We start from the raw sequence: 23,979 nt of genomic DNA on the forward strand, positions 1-23,979 counted from the left end.
AGCCGTCGAAAGCGGACGCAATAACGTGAAAGAAACGCTCGAGGCCGAAAACTGCAAGACACAGGGAGTGGCAAAAAAAAAATAAATGAAATTCGTAAGATAAAATTAGTCGAGCAATGAACGAACCGTCGGTGCATACACTCCAATTACGTGCAGCCGAACATGGCTTCGGGATATGCAGAATTTCACGCGCTCAGATATGTCTAATGCGCATATATTCTACGCGAGCTCCGCTGGACGACAAAAAACACGGGCGCATACTCGGATAATTATCCCGTGTTGCATTGTTGTGCAACTGCATTAGGATACCGACAATCACGATGCAGCATGTATTAAGTACATCCTATATTTTATGAAAACATAGATAAATAAGATATATTTACATAAATATTTTTTTGAATTACTATATAAAACAGTAAATCACGCATAAACATTTAAAAATATATAATATTAATAATAATGATGATGATGATGACTCCTTTCATCTCCTAATGTGGAGCATAGGACACCTACAGGTCCTTCCACTTTTTGTCCGAGGCCTATATTCGTTTCTCGAATCAAATTGTTTTCAGATTTGTGGGTGATTGATCCACAGAATCCTACCTCAGTCAAATATTAGAGACATATATCTACTAATATATACTGATGTATACTGACGTATGCTGATGTATATAGGACCTACAGTTTAACGCCGAATCCGAACGGCGCAATATTAATAATAATATATTTCTAAGATATCTTTAAGCTTTAGGTATTTATAAAAAGAATAAATTTGAAAACATATAAAGAACATGATCTATTTAGAAAAATTATTATTATACTTCTATTTGGTGTTTTTAAATAAATTAAATAACGATTTTATATGTAAATACGCCATCAATTTTATTTTCTATTAAATGTTTGTAAAGATTTATATTTTAGAGATATAAAAAATATAATCGATTATTATTATTTTTTATCATATTACTACAGTTTTAAATACTATATCTATATACGCGGATTATCGTTTTATATTCATACATAGATGAGATTTTTAACCCTGGCACGAGAGGTTTATTATGTCGTTATGCAACGTACATATTAGAAAGGTTCTGTCAGTAGCGATAAAAATGAGATTATTCAATAGCGTGTAGTCCGAGAATATAACCTAGGACATGCTTTCTATGTGTGCAGCTGTGTTGACATGAATTTTCCGCACGTGGGTTTCGTACATGCAAACCGTAGCCACAGATTTAACAAGCATGAGTGCGCCCGCGGCGTGACATGTGACACAATGTGCTGCGTGTGATAGAAGAGTTTCATGTCGTAAGGGAACGGCAAGTACCCCTAATATCGCAACATAGTAATAATTCTGCGTATCGGTTCGAACTGACAGAATTTCGTTATCACGTTGCTCTCCGCCATGATCGGGAAGTAACAAGAAAATTACATTTGCACAAAGAATTATCTCGTCATGTTCAGTCAGCTAAGTTACCTTCGAGCCTCGAATTTTGGAAGAGTAGGAAAATCACTGTCGCGTTATAACATCGTAACGGAATTGCATTTCGAGAATATTATTTTTTAAAGTATTCTTTTCACAACGGAATATTTTTATAATATATTGATCTCCTTCATCTCTTGCACCTCTTACTACAAATTCAGCGAAGTAAACGCGCTAATTACGTGCGATTTGTGAAATCGGATAGACTCAGAGTAGAACGTGGTACCTCCGTACACACACGTGTGCTCTAGCAATATCACGCAGGTTGTGTACGCATGAATGGTAAGTGCGCCCTTTAGATATAACGTAATTGCGAAATTGCGTGCCTAACGATGATAAAGAGGATGCAAGAAATCGATGAAATCTTCATGTTAAAGCAAAATCGGTTACTTTTTAATCATTATTTTAGCGTAATATGATATGACGATATATCACTATGTAATTTTGAGAATTAAGAAGAAGAAAGAGAAAAAGATTTTCTTAGAAATATATAAAATGTAAAACAAATTTCTTTTAAGCGGAGAAGGTCAATTAAAGTTCGATCAAAGTGGGCCTAATATTTTTGTGTGAGTTGCAGAATTGAATTTCAAGCAAATTGCATGCTAATTATTTGTAGATCTTAAAATACAATCCTAAACAAAAGGTAGAATATGTAATATCACATAATTGACAAGTAATATTACTAATAATATTACTGATATTAATGGGCATCTTTAAAGTACTGTATAGAATTTATTGCAAAAAAACATCACCGGATTTCGGACCTGAATCTCCTTTATTCCACGCGGGCGTCTCAATTCGACCACTCTGAAGCATATAGAGAATTTTATTTATTATTTATATAGAGAAATTAATCGATTAAGCAATTTCTAAATATTGCGGAAACACTCGGCCCACAATACGCGAACGTTTTTTCTATGATGCATAACTTTAATTTCATTAAAATTGCAAACCGAAGTAAATTGATTGCCTAAACGAACGAGCTCGCGTTTATGTCAATTGTCTGCAAATTTGGTAACGTTGTTTACAGGTGCGCTGTGTAAGCGGCAAGCGTCGACTTTAAAGTGATTTTCGATATCGTTAATACCTTCAATACATCCTGATGTAACTTGATTTCGTTACTCCGCGCAAATCCCGTGCAACAAGCCGGCCGATGGTATCGGCGTGTAGTTCGATTTTCGTGACACTTCATTAATTACCGAAGCGCGTTTACCATGTAATTTAATTAATGTCCGCCAGTGTCACACGGACCGGATGGCGCGGGCGGGAGAAACGAGCTCGCAGTTAATACACGAACTGTTCGCCGTCGTATTTTTTACGGAGAGACGCTGCATTACGTTAATTGAAACTCGCCAACGGCGCTTGTGCCGCGATCTTGCGAGCTTGTAATTTTACAAGTGCGCGGCAACCGTTTCTTTCCTTCCTTTCCCCTTTCCAGACATAGTTACGTCATTAACTCTTTCTACCGATGCTACGTTATTTGTCTTGCCTCTTTGCTACGTTTTCTGTGTACAGCATGTATACTGTTTTTATATTCTTATTCTTATTTTATACAACTTTAAGCTGAGTTTTAAATTACGAATGAGGCTTCACTTATAGAACATCGAAAATAAAAAAAATCGTCCGAAAAGTTTCTGCTGAATAGAAATTTGACTGATGAGACACAGACTTCGTATTCACTTGAATAGGGATAGTCGAGAGAAAAAATGTCTTATTTTTCGTTTACTTTGTTTAACTAATCGGTTCAAATTAAACGACGCTCGAGTTAGAAGTGCATGCACCTTGCCGCAATCTAATACCTCAAAGAAAGGTATGCAAGCTGGTGATGGCTTGCAGACAAGAAAATCCCGCAGCTAGGGTAACACACGGTTATAGCCAATAGCACGTGAAGAACAACGGCTTGCGGTTTGACGCAGGAAGGTTGCACCACGGATAGGATAGATAGATAGGTAACTAAGGATGGGAAGTACAAAAGCTTTCTACCTTCTACCGTCCTCTGTTACCGCCGTTTTACGTACACACGTACATCCTGAATCCTATATGCTTGGGTAGCGGGGGAAGACTGTCTCAAATAGGCGGGAATCCGCGCCCTAACTTTATGCGGCTCTTATTAAATTCCAGCCAACGAGAATCGCTGAGGACGACACGCAAGTCGCACCATTATTTTACGTTTGCACCCTCCATCGTTCATGCGATGTTCGCGCGAAAGATTCACTTCGACCGTTGTGTCGCGACCTTAATTGGTGCGAAGATAAAGGATAATTAGTTTTTGTTACAGCAGTTGCATTAGTAGATGGGATTAATTTATGGAGGTAGCTGATGGCTTTTTCAAATTGCGATAATACACAAGTACTCGTATTTTCAATTAAGAATAGGAACGAGGAAACATCGGACGTGTAAAGAATGTCGAAGAAGAAGAAGTCATCACAGTTTTGTTGTCAGATTGAATAACCTGTTGAATGCACTTGAAATGCAGTGTTTTGTTTACGCAAAAACTTTTATATGCTCTGATAACAATACGGATATTGTCGACAATTGCATTAAGATAGCTAGCAATGATAAGAATATTGAGAGTATAACGTTTTAACTGTATGTATAATAACATAAAAATAAAATTCTCTAACCTGCATTCTTCTACAAACGCTATGTGATTTTCTTCTAATACGATTACCTTAAAACGTTTTCGATACATAAATTTTATATGATACTGATCGAGATCATTGAGCGCTAAACTATACTGATCATTAGGAGATCCAATTTACTATGTTAAAACTAGAAGAAGCGGAGATAAGCCTTCAAAAATTCTATTTATTATATATACGAGGTAGACTACTTGAATTAAAAACCTTCAATATTTCACTTACTTTTGACAAAACAAAAAAAATGTTTCAGATGAAAATAGAACAATTTCTAGAGGGACGTATATTTAAGAGTGATTCATTTTTTTATATGTAAAAAAATTATATTATTCTATTTAAGTTATTTATAAAAATCTATATTGTGAATGTCATTTAAAATAAAATTATATGAAAAATTTGTATTAATTAATTAAGATGGAATGACTTATTTCTTTGCGTGTAAAATTTACGTATCATTAACAATATTGTTTTTTTTATCATTCAGTATCGATAACGATTTATGGTTAAAAGCGTCGAAGGAAAAGAATGTCCAAAACCCAGACATTTGCAATCGCTGACAAGGAGAATTCAGTCTTGATATCGACTAAAGCCGGTTATTTGCAAATTGTGATCTAAAAAAAACAAGTGAAAGGAAAAAAAGAAGAGCGAAAAGAAAATAGGAGCGAAAGAAGAATGCGAGTCGAGGAAGGGAAAGGAAAAAATCGCTGTCTCAGGATTCTCGCGAGTCTGTAGTTGGAATAATTTCGACGTTTGCATGGATGAGGGTGCTCTACCGCTATCGCGTTCAACTCCTTCCTTTTCCAGCCTCTACCTCGTCCTGGGATCCTTTTTCCGCGGTGTGAATTCGGCATACCACATAGCGGCTGCGACTGTCGTCCCTTAGCGTACTAGTGCGCAAGTTAAGTCTGAATAATGAATCCCTACGATGGGTGAGGGTGACGCGCCTCGTAGATTCCGCGCGTCACTGCGAATCCTTTAGGGCTGATCTTTTACGAGATGTTCTTGCAAGTTGCTTGGTCGTTACCTGAATACTAGTAAACTCTCTTCTACCGCGGAAAGGGGATTCAAATGAACATCCGGCGTAGAACATATGTGTTCCGAGAGAAGGATAGAGGGTGAGAAAGAAAGACTGAATCTGAACGTGAGTTGAAAAACGTGCAAAGAATATTTTACAACTAGTAGAAATTTAATTTATCTCCGTGCGTGAAAAATGTCCTCATGTTTAACGCGATAACGTATATAACAACCACACACTTTTATTATAGAAAGAATTACGGGAAGTCTTCTACACCGAAAAAAAAAATTTATTAAATTTTAATCATATTTTTTCAATAGTGGTAATTAAACATTCATTAACGGTAAATAAATATTTATTCAATTGAAGAATGATAATAAAATCAAATTAATGTTTCTTATATCAAACAAATAAATGTTTATAATTATTAAATGTTTATTATTATTCAAAGAAAAATATTTATTAAAATTTAAGTTATATAATTTAACTTTTTCAGTGTAATTAGTTGCGTCTTAAAAATTTAGTATGTGATAATTTTGTATAATTTTAAATTAAAACAATATACAATTGCATTTATTACAATTCTTAGCATGTATGTGTGTGTGTGTGTGAAATTTATATATTATATTTCTATACCGAGAGAGAAAAAAATATCTTAATTTAAAGAAATATTTCTTTTCTCGTATTCAATAAAATTGTTTCTTTGCATCAAACATTTCTTTAAAATTAAAATATTTTTTTCTCAATGTACATATAAATTATCTGTTACCGTTAAAAATATTTACAAAGTCTCTTTGTATAAATAAAAATAAATATAGAAAATATAATAGATTATAGAAAAGTGTAACATCGCACATTTAATAATAATCATTTTATTGTTAGCGTATTAAATAGAATTTTTTTCATCGAAACTTTTAATACATAGTTACTTTCACAACAGACAATATTTTGCATTGAATGATTTAAGAGATATCTGAAGTAACAAGGGGGAAACGAGTTTATAAAACTGATGTAGACTATGCACCCCTCTAATTTAGACGACAAGGTGGGTAATGTCATTGAAACAGCAACTGTGCGGGATAATACGATTAATTATAATGAGATTGAATAATGGATATGAATAGCGAGAGTGAGGTAACCCGTACATTTGGCAACCACAAATCCTTTGAGGCTGATCCCTGGATGTTCCTGCAAGTTGGTTGGTCGTTACCTACACGGTGGTTTACCTTCTACGGCATATGGAGCGGCTTATTTAGACGTTAGTGGATTCTTGGTCATAACTCATGGAATAATAAACCCGTAACGTCATAAAATAACGTATGTGATACGAGATATAAATAATCGTAGTATAACTGTGTGTGACTTAACGAACAACTGCGCGACGTTGCTGCACTACGAATAGAAAATCCTTGCGACTTAGTCTCGCTAAATCATTAATTTATTGTTCTAATACATATTCGTTGAAACCGTCACAAAACGGCGACGGAATTAATCAAAAGTGCCTGCTTTAATATGTCTACCATTCCATCCAAAAGATCTCCCTGCGAAATTAATACTGCCGTATGTTGCAAATTAGAGAGTTTTGCGATATGCACGAGTAAATATACGAAGGAAAAACAGGCGGTTGTAATTAACGTTAGTCGATATCGTGATATCTTCTTTTAACACAGCGTATTTTACCAGAGAAATTACGCCCAATGAGAGAATTGCGAAAAATGAAACTCAGTTACGAATAATTATAGAACAGCGTATATTTTCGGTTGCAAACACACCGGGCGGATCTTCCGTTGTGTCTTTCTCAGCTGCACGCGAATAAGCCTCTCTCGTGACGGCGTCCATGTAATTTTGCGTGCATGTAAAATCCAGGGAAAATACCTGGGAAAACGGCCCGGTAATTAAACTACTGTACCGTGTTTGCACAGAACGCACGCCACAAAGAATATACGACGGCCATAATGGTATCGTATAAGCTGCATGACGTGCGACTCTTTTCATCAGTCGATATATTTCCTCCGCAGTAGCGGCTATGCTGTGGGATATCTAAAAAAATACGATGCGTAATAACGAGAAATTATTGGATTTTATCACGCTAAAAAAATTATTTCATGAATATAATCTTTTTTCCCCAGTTACATTTTATTACACCTCAACATACAAATTTCTATAAAGTTGATTGTTGTACTTTATACATTCATTTCTTTCATTTATCTTTTATGATTATATTTTTATTCATTTATAAAATTGATGTAATGAAGATAGATCATAAAAAAATATTGAAGCCATTGTGGGAAATTTGATAACGTCGTTCTCTAAACAGTATCAAAATATTTTTCGAGATAAATTATTGGATTTAATGGCAGCATCATCTAGTTATTAAAACATTATTTTACTCTAAAATATTTGTAAATGAAAATCTATCGATACGTACTCTAATGATACATGTATATTGATAAATACATATACTCGTACATCTGTGTAAATCCTGAATTTACTCAGAATTTATTTCGAAATTGATTTTAAAGTAAACGTTGTAAATATGCAACCTTTGCCTGTAGAGGGTTAAAAATTTAAACGAATTTCGAATCAAATTGTCTTCGATTTGACAGTTTACCAATCATCTTAGAAACCCGATCGATATTCTTGAATAAATTGCAAATAGAACGAAGCATTCAAATACATCGATGAGAGAATGTAATCTGAATGCAACGCAGTTAATTCTACGTTGGCCTGTATAAGATCGTAACGTATCTTACGAACCGCTTTATCCGACAGAGATGATGTGTGTATCGGATTCGTAAATTGGCAGTAAGTGGTATGTGAACTGCACAGATTTGTTTTCCGAAATAGGTACACCGCAGCTTGTTGAAAAATATACGATTTATTATTACCGCAAAAGCAAATGCAGTAGCCACAAAAAGCGCTATATTTTCCGCGGAAATTCAACAAAGTTTTCCCTTGCGTGATTACACGAACATGCGGATCACTATTATTAAATATTTTGAAGAGGACGAAACAAGCTCCCTATGGCGTTGTCCCAAAGCATATCTTTTTCGTTCGCACATCGATTTTGTCACGCACGAATTTTGTAAACTTATTTGTAAAATCTATATAATATTATATCCAGAAAAAAAATATGTAAAATATATAAATATTATATTATAATTTTATAAATTATATTGAATATATTTAATATACAATATATTGTATTAGATATTATACGAAGAACATTATTCACAGATATTAATTTTTTTTGCAATTTTTTTCCCTTTGAATATTCCGCTCATAAAAGCATCCAGGCGTTGAAAATGAAATTGGCATCCAAGAAAGAAAATCTAGGTGCCTCTGCACGATTATCCAACCATCTATTTCAATATTACTGCCCGGCGTAGCATTCGCAAATAAAGCGGGCGAGAATGCCAGTGGAAGAGGTCTGAAATACGACCGTCTTTAGAGAACGGAAATATTCGGTGTACTCGCGACTGCGAGACTCTGTGAAATGGCTTTCTAGCGGCCACCAGCGTAAAAGCCAGCCAGCCCAGCTTTGGAGAACAACTGCAGCCGCCGCGAAAAAGCAAATGCAGCTGCAGTACGCAGCTCTCTCTACTCTGTGAGCATGTCATAGCTATTTCTTCTCTCTCTTCTTCTTCCTTTATCGCGTTTTCACATCTAGCAAAAATTTCCCTAACATAATCCGACTGGTTTAAACCGCTTATTAATATTGTGAGTAAACTATACCTAACCGCAAATAAAGCATTTAATTATATTAGTTTACAATAAACGAGTTTCTAAAATTATTTTAAACCAGACAAGGTCGTTTTTAGATTTTTTTGGATGTTGAAAATGATGCCGCAAGCCAAATTTCATCGGCACATTTTTAACATTTTTTTGTAAAAATATTTCACGTTATTATAAAATTTTATTTAAGTCGAAAATTATTTTAGAAAAATCTAAAATTTAGATTTTACATACCATGACTTCAAAGTAATACTAAAATAAAGAGAATATATTTTATTAAAAAAATGAACAATACATTTACGACTTTTAATCAGAATTTTAAGACAACATTAACTTTTTATATAAAAATATTGCAAAAAAGCGTTTCTGCTACATTAAATTTCAATTATTTCGGAAAATTAACTAACGTAAATGAAAATTAATATGTAATATCTTATTAATTATAATAATTTTATACCATAATTTTATACAATAATTTTATAATAATTAAGACGTAAAAATATTCCATTATTTATGTAAAAAAATCAGGCGAATACTTCTGGATTGATATATGTATATAAGCTATCACAATTTAACGAACAAAACGAATTTGTTACATTCGACGAATGGCTGACGAAGCGCGAATCCAAAGGAATTACAACGTGATGCGTTTAACCGAATCCCGCTTGACATTGTAGAGTAAGTAATTCGAGACATACAATGGCAGTATTCTCCGTACGTGGGTGTATTCTTATTGCTCAGAGGGATGATTCAGACGGGGGATAAACGCAGTGGAAGAACGCAGGAGACGGTTGTTGACACAGCCGACGAAACGAGACGCGAGATGTATTATCAAGCACCGAGATACGCGCTCGTGCCCTTTCCGTATACGCAGTTTCGTTCGAGCACGCACAAATGGGCTCTTACCCTCGGCAAAGTGCAAAGCGAATGCATATTGACTCGCGACGTTTCTGCAGACCGGATTTCGCATGAGGCGCTCACGGGTACGCTATAGAATTGAGCACCGCCTCGGAAACTGATTTCTCTTATTTGTCGCTGCATCATTAAGATGCATATATGCGTTAATTGTCGCAGTAAGGTTCCCTTGGGTGTTTAAGCAAATCTCAGGAAACGATAATCAATTTGAACAACTGTTAAGTGCAGATAGTCAATAAGTCTCCTATAATTTTGTTTGTGTGTAATTGTTGTATTTGGATTTCAGTGTTAGCTGAGAGATATTTAATCGTGAAGGAAAACAAAGTCGTTACATGATAATAATGTGATTGTAGTTGTTTTAATGCACATTCAATATCTAATTAAGTTCTTAACTCTTGGATGGGAATTTTTTAAAATAATTTTTTAAAGTAATTTTTAAAAGTTTACAGAGCTTACTTTTTTTCCACTAGCTATAAAATAAATTCTATTGCTTCACGTAAGTGAATTTTAGGGAAACTTTAAAATTTTTTTTTTTGACATTATTTAACTCAAAATAATCATAATTTCTTAGTATTTAAATTTTCAGAAAATGTATTAGGAAGTCATAGGAAGAATTAAGAAAGTGTAACCTTCTTAATACAAGATTATTGATTCAAGATTACTTGATTTCTGTTTGAGAAACGGAAAATGGTAGTGTGTAACTTGCTCGAAAACCTCTACGGATTCTTCGGTAAAGTGGAAAATGATTTATATGCATGTAAGGTTAACGTGGCGTAAAGAGAGTTCCGCGCTTGTTATGCAAGCTGAGCTACGTTAAAAGCGGGTTTTATTAAAAATACCCAAGCTAAAGATAGCAAAGGAGTTGGAGATTTTTCTTTTTTCCCTTTCCTTTCTCCGGTTGCTCTTTCATTTCTGTCCGGAAACGCGCTAATCCGAACCGGTGATGATGGTAAATGAAAGAAAAGCACTCGACGAGACTTTGAAATTAACACAAAGATATACAATCGACATAATACAGAGAGTACACAAAATAGAATACCTCATTTCATTTATATTAATATTGATTATTTTACATTCTTTATAATGTAAATATTATATATCATTTTTGTGCTACACACACACACATACATTAATTCGAAAATAAACTCTAATTCTGCGATAGTTAAATACAATTTTAATAATAATAGATACGTTAAAAATTAGAGAATAAAAAATTAATTAATATATTTTAAATTTTAAATTCAGTTAATTTTTAAATAAAATAAAAGCGAATGAAATAAAAACAAAAAAAAATTAACAGAAATGAAGATACATATTAAATTACTGCTTATAAGTAGTTCTTAAATTTTAAGCCGAGATTGTTTCAATTAGAATTAGTCAACCCGTACGTTTCATCCCTTCTTTTCTTATGCTTTTCATCCATTTATCCAAAAATTGTATCATACGTCCACTTTTTCTTCGCGTGCTCTGACATTGCTGCTATTATGAAACGTCTCAGTGCCGGCGGGGAAGTGAGCCGGCAAAAAACCACGCGACAGCTTCTCGCTCGGCTTGCCTGGGGTTTTTAATTTGTCGTGCAACAGCCTAGTGTGTACAGCATCAGCCTGTGAAACTCGAGTAGTTTTTCGCAGAACGTAGGTCGTGAAAGAAGCGGACATGCGCTGCAGAGATACGCGAAAGAAATCTCAATATGAGCACTATACCGCGCGTGCGTCGCGTACGGAAGAAAATCATCGCTTTCCTCGAGTGCTCGCTTAAAAGATTTTCTCAGTCTATTTTCCTCGTACGGTATTCATTTCCTCATGTGCGTAATTAAACATCACGTATATACAGCATTTATATATAGCGTTTTTGTATAATGAGTAATGCAACGTTGTTGGTAAAATTAAATAAATAAAATGCACGATTTGTATACGTGTGTTACCAAACGGATCTATTTCTAGATGCTTATGGAGATAGGAAACTTATATAACAAGTTGTAGGGGCGTTTCCTTGTGTGGTTTGGAAGTCTGATATTGTCGGACAGTCGAGCACTTACTTGTACGGAAGAAGCACCGCCGTGAAGTTGATGGCAATGGAGATTCGCGGGCCAGAAGTGATCAGGTACCGGCAGCGGATGTTTGGCGGATACAGCCCAGGATATCCGGGACTGGCTAAAACGCATCCGTCGTGGCAGTCCGTATCCTCGTACACCGAGTCGCATTCTGCAAACAAGAAGAAAGATACATCAGTAACTTGAGAAACTCTTGTTTGCTTTCTCTCTCTACCAATTCTGCGCACAGTATATGTATGGTATGTATGGTATACATATATCGTATACATATATCCTTATTTCTTCAATAATTCAAGAAAATACATGAAAGAGATTTCATCATGTTTACTTTATCGAAAACATTATTAAATAAAAACATCACAAAATAAATGCATTTTACAAAATTTTTATTATTAGTTAGAAACGTTTTAATATTAATTCGCTTATATTGTACATTAAAATATAAAGTATATATATAAATATTTTGCGTATGCTGCTGGTGAAAATTTTGCTGCAAGTTCATTAAGGCGCAGATAATCGCTACACGTTATCAATTAAAGCGACGGTCCACCTCAATTTCCAGCTGTCTGGCGGACAAGTTTCGTCAAGCGCGAACCATTTGTCAAAAGAGCGAAAATAATTGATACGTCTGGCGGCTTCGTAAAAAATTCGAAAAGTGGAAAATGGACGGACGCGTCAACGACAACACGCGCAGGCCAATTAGAACGAGTTAACGAGATATCTCGTATCCGGCTCGCATGATTTTCAATTAATATTTTCAAGACTCAACTTAAAATATTGCCAACTATACTGAAATATTGTCCATATGTTATAGATTATTATTCAATATATAACAATATCAAAAATAATACTAATTTAGTTACGGTCGACGAGTTTGCAGTATGTAAATAACTTGTATTTCCATTTCGGTAATAATTACTACACGTGCGACATAATATAAATTAAATTAATGCTTTACAAATGCAATAACGCTAAGTAAAAGAAGAATTGACCATAATTTAAACTATAAATTTAATAATCAAACACATGAGTTTAATCAATTTACTTTTAGAGGTACTTTTAATAGATCAAATATATCTCACATAAACATTATAATAATAAATTAAACGCAATCTCGATATTTAATATTGACGATTTGTACAATTCATCTCATAAGTTGTGATATCCATCATTAATCAATATTCGCATTATGCGAAAGTATTGAAGTTCAAAGCTTTTCGAATAGGTAAATCAATGCGTCCATAGGATTATTGTAATATTCAAACGGTGATTGACAAACCGTTACGCGTCCAATTATTCCACTTTCATAACGTATGCAAACACGTGATTTCCATAAACGCGTAATAGACTCGTATTCATTACTGCCAGCTGCACGTGAATACGAAAAAGACATTAATATCACTTTAATATCACAGCGACACATGAGGTTAGTTTAATGGTACAATTTTTTAAATATTTTTACCGTTAAACAAGACCACAAAGGGTTTTGACGTGTTGTTGCGTACAACGATTTCTATTTGCATCTCTGCACCATCTGCGTATATTAAAGTATAGTTTCGTCGCGTCATTTCTCTTTCCACGAAAAAAGAGAAGAAACGACGCGCGGCTTGACGACCGACCTCTTCTTTGCTTAGCTTTATAGTTCCGGCGTATGCAATTGTCATAATGGGCGGATCCATTAGACATGGTATGTACGCGTCCACCCTCGGGCACACGGTTTTTTTCAATTTATATAATGCCCTTTGCATCTCCATCGCTTCGATCCTCCTGTGCAAACCATTTCTACCGTAAATGGTTCGGCTTTTTTCGCTTTTTTACCTTAAAACATGGAATTTCCTTCGTCCTTCATTCTTCTGTATCCTCGAGGAGTTCCTCGTCTGAGATATACCTTTTTTGCAGTATCGACTAAACCGGCTGTCGACGAAAAAGCGTAACGACGCTGCACAAGTCGCTAATTATTTGTTAACAAGCGTGGGAAGTTAGTATCAATTTCTTAAGTACGGTATGATCAATCGGATGATAATTGAACGATATAGTTAATGGGCATCAATTGTTTGGCTTTTAAAAAACTCTCGAGCTCGTTAATTGTATGTATAATTGAAAGAGTATCGAGTTTTATTAACCAAGCGTTAGTTTGCTGGGAAAGTTGCCTCGTTAGCGCGGACACGGCTCAAACAGATACACCGGTAACCGCGCTAATGACATCAAAGGAAAAGTTTCACGACATTCACTCTACTACATGATATAAATATAACTACGATAACCCGCAGGTATTATTCGTAGACCTCATCTTTCTCGTTTAACAGAAAATATTAACAAAAGAAGATGTTTTACACAATTTAACGGACGGAACAAGTAAAGTTTAATGAAAAGTTAACTTGAAAAATAGCACTATTCATCCAATAAACATTAATTAATAGTAATATAACTGTTAATTATAATTTCCCACTCAATAATATAATTGTGACACAGCGTTATATTGTTAGTTATAATTTCCCATTCTACATTAACTGTTACATATCACATGTTGTATTACAATTATATTCTTGAATGGGAAATTGTAACTAATAGCGAATTCGATTGAATGTACTCAGTGTATACTGGTGCATATTAAAACCGTCGTGCACAAATTGATGTAAAAATGTATGTTTAATGTAAATATAAAATAAAAACAGATTAAACCATGAAATTCTCAACACATTTTACTGTGTTATTAAGACTACTGACTAGTTGCTATGGTCATATTAAATCGTGATGTCATAAGCGAAAACGTTGAAGTTTGTTACATGCTATTTGTAAATAAAGAGAATTTGGGTAATACACAAAATAATGAAATCGCTTTAAAATATTATTACTTGTAAAAAAAAAATAGAAAGGAAATTAACTTTTACCTCCCCTGGTAATCAGTAAATAGTCATAAAGGCACATAAAGTGAAAATAGGCTATGTATGCGCATTAAGCAAACACTGGTAAACAAGGCTTTACATGCCTTTTTGACTATTTACTGACTGTCAGGAGAAAAAGGGGGAAAGCTTTTCCATTTTAACAAGTGTAAAGTAGAAGTGTTTTAAAGCAATCTCATTAGGTTTGCTCTCTATTCCTGTATACTTTCACTGAACTCAAACGAACGTATTTTTTTTTTGCTTCAACTTATATTGCACCTTGTGCATCAATTTAGAGAATAAAGAACAAATGTATTATTTTGTTTTTCACAAATTTTCTTTATTTAAAATTAAAAATTAAAATAATATTCTCTTTATTTCGAAATAACATGTAAGAAACTTCAATATAATTTCTCGCTTATGACGTCACAATCCAATATGGCTGCAGCGATTAGCTTTAAGTAAAGAGTTTGTATTTTATAATTCAAAATATTTGCATTTTACTTTTATATGCAGATCAAAACAGTGTACAACGGCTTTAATATGCGCTAGTGCGCACTAGTGTATCCAACTAAATTTGCTGTAATATAGTATCCCTGCAGAATACAAAGTCTGGATATTTGAACCAAAGCCCCTTAAAATAGCGAATAAATGTGCATGCGTTACACTTTGATTGGTATCATATAATTTTAAAGGATCTAAAAATATGTGCCCCAATCAAAAGATGTCTACGAGTGATCCAGAATCTATAGTTCAGAGATAGCTAACAATTATGTTACTATTAGTTGGTGTTTACTGAGTGAGTAGTTATTTTGCAACAAGATTTTGAATCGCTAAAAAATGTAAGAAAAACATAACTATATATTTTTGCACGATTACACGTCAATGTAAATGTCGTCTGTTGATTTTTCGTAAAGCAGATGCAATTGCCGTGCATCTGCTGAGGAACTCACTTCCCGCTTTAAGTGCGCAAAGGTGAAATGCTTTAACACGGTGACAGAAAGGAGGAGAGAAAGTGAAGATTCTATGTAAATGCCAACAGAAGACGCGCGAAGACTTTCCTTCGCGACGCGTTGGTAACGAACCCAAGGCGGAAAAGAAAAGGAAGAAGGAGAGGATGTGCCCTCCTCCCGCACAGTAATACGCGAGTTTTCGCGAGTCGACGACATTTTTCCACAGGGGACTTTCCTCTTTTCCCCCTTTGCTCTATTCATTCGCTAGAGAAACTTGCGGCACGATGGAACGGTGGGCTTTCGCCTCGCAACCTGAAACATCGCTACATTGCGTTTCAGGCGGAAAAGCTACGAAAATTGCGTAGGCGTTAAAGGAAATAAAAAAGAGAAAACGAAGCGAACTTGCAATAAGTGTAATTAACTTTTTAACACCGGTCTTCAGACAAACGTGAGTTCTTCTTTTCTTCATATGCCTATGTAGATTTTAACTTTTTATAATTCTCGATTTTATAATATTCTGTCTAAAGTTTAATTATGTAAAAGTTAACATATGTATTTCGATGAACTTTCACCTAATTAACTGTCGCTATATATCATAATACAGTGCGAGCAGTTTTTACCGCGCGGCAGTCGTTGACCGTTTAATGATACGTTTTGGTTTTTAAATGGACAGTAACGTAGAAGATTATGGGGAAGCATGCTGTGTAATAGTGCGTGAATATACCACGTTATTTCAATGTAAATGTTTACCGACATATTTTACTTGCCGAATGGATGTTTACGAATTGGAAAATTAAAAGGTGCTTGTCTATATGTGTATATATACATTATTGAAATAATACGTACATAAAGCACATATTGCTAACCCAATTATAAGTTCACGAAAAGCATATTTGTGAAATATATGAAAAACGTTATAGTAAACTTATCAAAATATATTTCAATTAAATAGAGTTATTTATTTAAACACACGTTTCTCTTTATTTCTCATTCTCTTTATTTTTCCGTCCGTATTAATTTTTTTAATAAACGTAAAAATTTTTTAGTATTGTTAACAATTAGGAACTTCAATAGCTCTTTTAATACAAAAAACAGACAAAATCTACTGGATTTCCAGTAGTAGATGTACGTAAAGAAATCAACCGAGATTTGCGCCGGAATTTCAGTGGAATAATCTATCTTAACTGCGCCGGCTAAGAGCACTTCTCCGTAAGTGCAGTTCACGTGACCGTGCAATTGTACAAAGAGAAAAGGGTGAAGTACAGGCTTGTAAATTTACCGGATTTCTTACTGATCACTTCAACAATTAAATAATATAAATATTATCTTTCAATCTAGCTGCTACATTCTTTACCGGATTTATTCTTTACTTTACATGTCTATATCAGTTTTTTTATATTTTATTACTTCATGTAATAATACTGGTCATTTTGATAAATATACGTTAAGTATATAATTACGGTTGATTCTTATGTATTTTTTATGCTGATTTTAAAAATGAGTTGGAAAATTTATGCAGAGACTCCAATTTTTTTGTAATCAACATATCTTTTTTTAAAAACATTTAGCTAATAATAGCTCGTTGTATACGAAGATCTTTTTTTTAATTAAAATAATTTATTTTTTTGTAGCTTTTTTTTTATAATAAGCAGAAAATCATGTTAAATACAGTATAGCTATTTCCTACAAATCAATTATTATATTTATGCTAAATATGAGAGATAAGTAGAATTTTTTAATGCATGCATACTCAAGCACCATGTTCTCCCTATAAATTTAGCAAACAGATTTAAAACCAATACAAACAGATATTATAAGAAATCAATACAAGCAAATATTATTAGATCATTTTAACGTAAAAAAATAAAATTTTATCAACTAATAAATTATCAGAAAATATCAACTAAAAATGTTAAAGTGCACGTTACTTAAAACCCTGCCTTTCTCATTTTGACGAATAGATTTGAAGTTAACGTAAAAAATGTATAAGAAATACTTTATCAGATTAATTTATATAATTAACATAAGAAAAATGAAGTTTTGTTGATTAACATAATAGCTGATAAATAAATACACAATTCAGAACAATATCGTAATAACATATAAGCAAGTCGTGAATCAAATTCGATTAGATTAAAGACAGAGTTAAAGTATTTATGTAAATGTTGTTTCTTCTTTCGCGATTTATGCTCAAGTGTCTAAAAGACACACATCGGCGCATTCTAAAAATAAAATAATATTCTCTTTGGACAGCGGCCTTTCTTCGTTGCTACAATAGCTCTTCCTCTTCTTATAAATCACCCAGGAAGACGTCGGCCAGTTCTTCTGAACGAGAGATAAATTCGAAAACGGAAGGGCAGACTCTCCTTTCCCTCGTCTAGTGAGCGAGCGCACGGGTTGCGTAAATGTACATGTGAAGGAACCGAAAGAGAAAGAGTGACAGAAAGAAAGGGAAAGGATAAGAAAAAGAGAACTGGAGTCAGGTTGAGTAGTAAGGCTGCGGATCGTCTTTCCACCCACGATTGATCTGTTTGTCAATTGGGCGGCGCCTTGTTGTCTTTCTCTCTTCCTCTTCTCTTTATCTCTATCTTCTATTCGTGCGTTGCCTTTCCTTCTCACTCGTGAGGATACCCTTTCACAATGCTCTTCATCCTACCCTACCGGTCGCTGCCTTTCGCACGTTTCCCAATAGGACGTGGACCGACGTCAAAAAAGACCTCTCTCATCCGGATAGCGAAGTGACAGTCACGTCTCTCAGTCGTACGTTCTGTGCATATGGATTGCCTAGCGCGACCTTCTCTTCAAGGATAATCGAGAATCGTTGTCATCTCGTTACAGCTCGCCGTATAGAGAAAAGATCTTATCGAAGTCGTTTTCATCTCCTCGCGCCCAGATTCATCTACACCCTTCTCTCGAAACCATCCTTTTCCTATCTTTAACACACAACCTTTTAACCACGACAACGAAAGAAAAATTGCTGATTGCTTTATACTATTTCCTTAACACGGTATTTCGTTGGACTCTTTTGTCGTATTGCTCAAAAGTGCGATGTTACTTTGAGAGAAGAATAATTGTAATTGCTATTAATTATAATTCATAATTAATTATAATTCATATTAATTATTTTCAGTATCAATTATTGTTATTTTTTGGTAGAATCGTACAAATAATTATTATTACTAACATTATAATACTAATAATTATAAAAATGAAACTGTTAATTATTTTACCATGCAATTATAAACACAAATATCAAATACTTTTCTTTTAGAGTGTGAGTGACTCTTCGTAATACGAGAAGTTCTTCGTAATATTGCCAATCAAATTACACAACTCTGGACACCGTATTAATAAAAAAAACTAATTATAAGTAGAAATTAAATCGATAAAATTTAATCAAATAAGAGAAAATATTCTGTTTTTTTAGTCCAAGTGGATTTTACTTTTTCATAATATTTATACAGAATGAATACATTTTTCAGTTTTATAAACGGTATGCTCATTCGATTTATCGGACTGTAATCATAAAATGAAATTGAAAATCACATCACATAAAATTACATTGATCATCAATTTAATAATGATGATCAATGTAATTATGTGATGTTATTTTCAACTTCAATTTATGATGATTACGTTTCAAGTCCAACTAATAAGCATCTTAAAAACTAATTGCAAAAAATATAATATCACCTCATCAAAGATTTAAACATTTAAACATTTTAAACCACTCGATAGTCAAATTGATAAAACACTCGTCCTCGAAAGTTGGGAGTTTTAGATAAAAATATTTTTGTAATAAATTCTTTGCAGTATTTTCAAATGCTTATTGGCATCATTATTAAATTGACGATGAATGTAATTTATGATGTTATTTCCAGCTTCATTACATGTTTACGATTACGTTACAACTCCTATAAAACGAACTGCGACATGCAGTTAATAAAATTGAAAAATATATTTGCTTTGCTATATGAATATTATAATATTAAATATCAAAATCTAAATTAAAAAAAGAAAATTTTCTTTCTTTTATTTAAAAGAAGTTATACAAAAATATAGCACGCTATAAGAATATTTTTATTTGTACGTAAGACTGTTTTCTTTGAATTTAAAAATATCATAACATAAATTAATAGTGTTCATATCTTGTGTAATATAAATATTACGTATTGTACGTGTGTAATAAATATTATTAAATTTAATTTAATAATTGCAAAGGAGGCGCTTTTTTTAAAAATAAAGCTAAATAAAAGTGTAATAAGAAATGAAATAATAAAAACATTCTCGCGTATTTTTTATTTTCACAGGTTTGACGCACCAGTTGTTCGCGAATGCGGCGTGTTTCTCGAGGTGACGGTAAGTCAAAGAACTCCGGTACGTCATTACACAATATTACTAGACGCAAAAGTCCAAAGGCACATATATACGAAACTTTTCTCATAAGAGCGTCGTGCAATTTTTTTAAAAGGGCTTTTCAATTTTCTCGCTATGTCGTTTCCAACTTTCACAGCACAGCTATTAAAGCGATACAAGATCGCTATTGATCAAATAGTAATCATCGATTGATCGTAAATAAAAAAATAGTTTGCGAGATTAGTATTTATAACTAAGTGTGCCAGAAAAGAAATTTTTAATAATAACAAACAAGGTACTAATCTAATTCATCTGTTTATCTCGTTGATTTTGTTCGTTGATTTGATTGAAAATTATAACATAACAATATATATATAACAATAAGTGAACGACCCTTACGAGCAAAACAATTAGATTTTAATAATTAAAGTATTATAATATTTAGATTTAATATAATCTTACATAAAACATCATACATGAAATTTTCAAACGTTTCGGCTACACAGAGCCTTCATCAGTGAATTACAATAAATTATTAACAATCGTTAATTTGATGGAACCATAAATTTCGGTAACAATTAATTTAGGATCTTGGAGTTTAAAATCTTCTTTTTGGTGTCCTTCTTCTTTTCAATCCCATAACAATCTCATCAATCAATTTAGTCATATTAAAATCCAAAATAGAATTTGATCGTATAGAATATATATATATATATATATATATATATATTTTCTATTTCAACTATATCTTAAAAGAATTTCAAATGAAATTCATGATTATCTCAAACAATTCGGGCTAGATCTATACATAGAAGCATCGATTACAATAGAGATTAGAAACCCGTTGCATTTAAAGATAGAGATTGCACAATTGTGCCCGAGAAGAATCGATATTCGAGATTTAGCCCGTTAACGCTTTCGATTACTAACACTTTCGATAGCTAAATGGCTTGGGAGAGCCAAACGCGGTTCGCCGTTTCCTCCTTCACTTAAAGCGCGGACTGGTTCGCACTTAAGCTCGTATAATTTTCGCACTAACTAGAGGAAGAAATTACCTCTCTGCACTGCTCATGCAAGTAAATTTGCACGCTCTGGCCACTCCTTTTCCAGCAACGCTCACTATTCACGATTTCCACCTGCACTACCAATATTCGATCCCAAAGTTGTCATCGAGGACAAGAACGCCCAAAAACTCGATTCCAACATTTTATCCAGTTTTCGCATTGCGAGAGAAGAATACGTAATATATACAAAAACTGACGTTACAAACTAGTTATCCTTCTTTCTTCATTTTTCGCCTTTTTCGTCGCGCTTCTGATTTTTCGTTGTGAATTTTACAGAAGACACACGCTGGAGGCTTGACGAACGTTCACCAACGTATGCTTTAATCGAATAGGACAACAAGGTTAACGCATAACTCAATTTTACATGCAAAACGCGCATCGATAATTTGCGAACGTGCTGCAAGGTTTACGCTTTAGAGAGTTAGTTAATCAGTTTGTTTCCGTTTCTACGTGGCTTTTGGAAAGATTTGAGTAAAATTGCTCCTCTTTAATTCACGAGGGGCTATGTACTCGCTTCTGTTAAATTTAAAAAAATATTGTGAGAGAAGTTTTATTTATTCCGAGAATCTCCGAAAACGCTTCGCTTTTCGTTCCCACGTGGAAAAAGGCAACGCGCGCAAGTAGTTGCGTGCTCGTAATGGTATCAGAAAACTCTGCTTTTGTCGGTTCGCGTAAATTTGTCACGAGGGTGTTAAGAAGAACGCTATCTACGTAGATTGCCCGCGCAGTTGAACATTCCGCGTGATAAACCACACCACAGGGGTGTAATTTACAGGAAGATGAAGTTACCGTCATGGGGGAGCCGATAGTGAACTAGGTTGTTGGCGTGTAGTTTGAGCAATAGTCTATGATAGGAGCGGTCCGAAACAGGACGTGCAACGAGAGCAACCAGGCGACCAAGTTTACGTAGCACCATAATCTCACTTGTTCAACAGATCACCGCTTTCGTGATTGCTTCGTGACTTTAGGCACGTTATCGGTTTCGCGATAACATGAGATCCGAAACAATTTCATCGACATCAAACATCGATGTAAAACAAAATGCCTTAAATGTTAATTTTTCTTCCTCCAGTTATTAAGCTTTTAATGCTACTCTGTGCAGAAGAAACAGTTTTTCTGAAGTATCTAAAAATTTAGCTAGATATAAATTTGAAAGAGAGAGAGAGAGAAAGAGTCTTACATTACATAACATTATTAAATAAATCAACTATCTCGTTTTTAACTACTAGATATAAAAATTTTAACCATTATTTTATTATAAGTACTGAAGAGGATCTTAATCATGGGTTAAAACATACATATAATTACGAGTATTAATATGTGATAAATCAATTTCCACAACAATTTCCTGCGTTAACTCATAAGACTTCTTAATCAAATAAAAACAATTTTTGTTGGTCTACCAAAATAATTATGCTCAAGTTAATTACTGAAATATCAAAATTGTTTGAGGTACTGCTGGAGTTTTTTATACAAATATTTTGCTGGACTAACAAAATTATTCAGGTCTGCATTTAGCTAAATTAGTCAGATCTGCATTTAGTTAAATTTCTAGATATTTCAGCAAAATTATTCTTTTAATAATGTTTTTCTATTATAACTTTTTCTCATTAATAAAGATACGTACATTTGTTTATATTCCTTAATGTTTTAATTAAAAATTTTTTTTCACAATGTGTTTATTTTTTTTAAAAAATACGAGCAATCAAATTGATAGATATGCCATACTTAAATATATTATTCTCATAGGGTGGCAGCGAAGAGTTAAATTTAAAGCAATTTTAAACAGCCATTTGTTTACATTTCGAATAATTGCAGATAATTCTACAGAAAATCAGTTTTCTAGTACCACCAAAAAAGAGGAATTTAGTTGCTAAGTTGTCAGCGTAGAGTAATGCGGTTTGCGAAATTCAAATGGAAAATGTACGTCCGGAAGCTGAGCGTTAGAACGTAACATAATTTCATTTTTCATCACAAAAGCGAGCTAAACATCTTACCCGTATTGTTAACCGGATGTCCGCCCCTCACCGGCCAGCCGACGGACGTGCTCGCTTTGGACGAGAAGCTGAAGTAGGCCAGGAACTGGGACCGTGTTGTGTTCTCGTTTATCCTGAAACACACGCATTTCACATGTTAGCGTCCACTTCGTATGCGCTCGTAACCAGCGCCGGCTTTTATGCGTTGCGCTTGCGACAATAAAAGAAAACGTTAGCGTGATAAATTACTACGAGTCTACCTACGTCGCGCGAGCCTGCCGTCCGCCTCGCTATGCGCCGACCTATGCTACGATCACGGTATTTACGACAGGATCTTGGCGTGCGGCAGGCAAATTTACGGATTCTTTCAAAGTGATATACAGCAAATAACCTGCAGAGGCCGATGTACTCGCGCAATTTATTGCGGTGTTGTTTTTGTCATCATTCTGCATACGGCTCGTAAATCACCGATGCGCTTTTATTGACGGGCCGCCCTTATCGGACGTGGCGCGGTTTCACCGATAGCCCGCCAATAAAAAGGGCCTTTCAAGCGGGCTTCAAGAAATTCGGCGGATATAAAACGAATAATTCGCGATGAATGTGCGGTGACGTTGCCATTTGCCAGCCATGATAAATCAACGATCGTTTATCTGTTTGCGTTATCCGCAATCTGCAAATGACACATTGAGAAAATTTCTGAGAAACATTTTGGAAAATCAGAAGATTCTTATCACATCAATCAAAATTCTGGTTACCTCAATTATAATTATAATAGAGTTTGTTACATCCGGCGCTCATTTTTCAGCTCAATTTTCGCCCCTGAATCTCCCGTCTCGCTCACACTCACTGTTATCGCGCCGTACGTTTCGCCTGCGCACCTGATTAACTCTGATTAGCGCCGCGCTATCGCG

The 23,979-nt window shown here is 34.2% G+C and overlaps 1 protein-coding gene across 1 annotated transcript in view; it reads right to left on the bottom strand.

The window, feature by feature from the left end:
- The window catches only part of LOC108778264 (uncharacterized), a 254,792-nt gene that overhangs the window by 55,943 nt on the left and 174,870 nt on the right, over positions 1-23,979 (bottom strand). The window contains exons 6-7 of the mRNA XM_018545395.1: positions 23,090-23,202; positions 11,823-11,988 (exon numbers count right to left, since the gene is read on the bottom strand). Coding sequence (XP_018400897.1) covers positions 11,823-11,988; positions 23,090-23,202 — 279 coding nt within the window. The remainder of the gene's footprint in view (positions 1-11,822; positions 11,989-23,089; positions 23,203-23,979) is intronic.

This window comes from Cyphomyrmex costatus, unplaced genomic scaffold (assembly GCF_001594065.2).
Source record: "Cyphomyrmex costatus isolate MS0001 unplaced genomic scaffold, Ccosl1.0 scaffold5, whole genome shotgun sequence".
In the NCBI taxonomy this organism is placed as follows: Eukaryota; Metazoa; Arthropoda; class Insecta; order Hymenoptera; family Formicidae; genus Cyphomyrmex; species Cyphomyrmex costatus.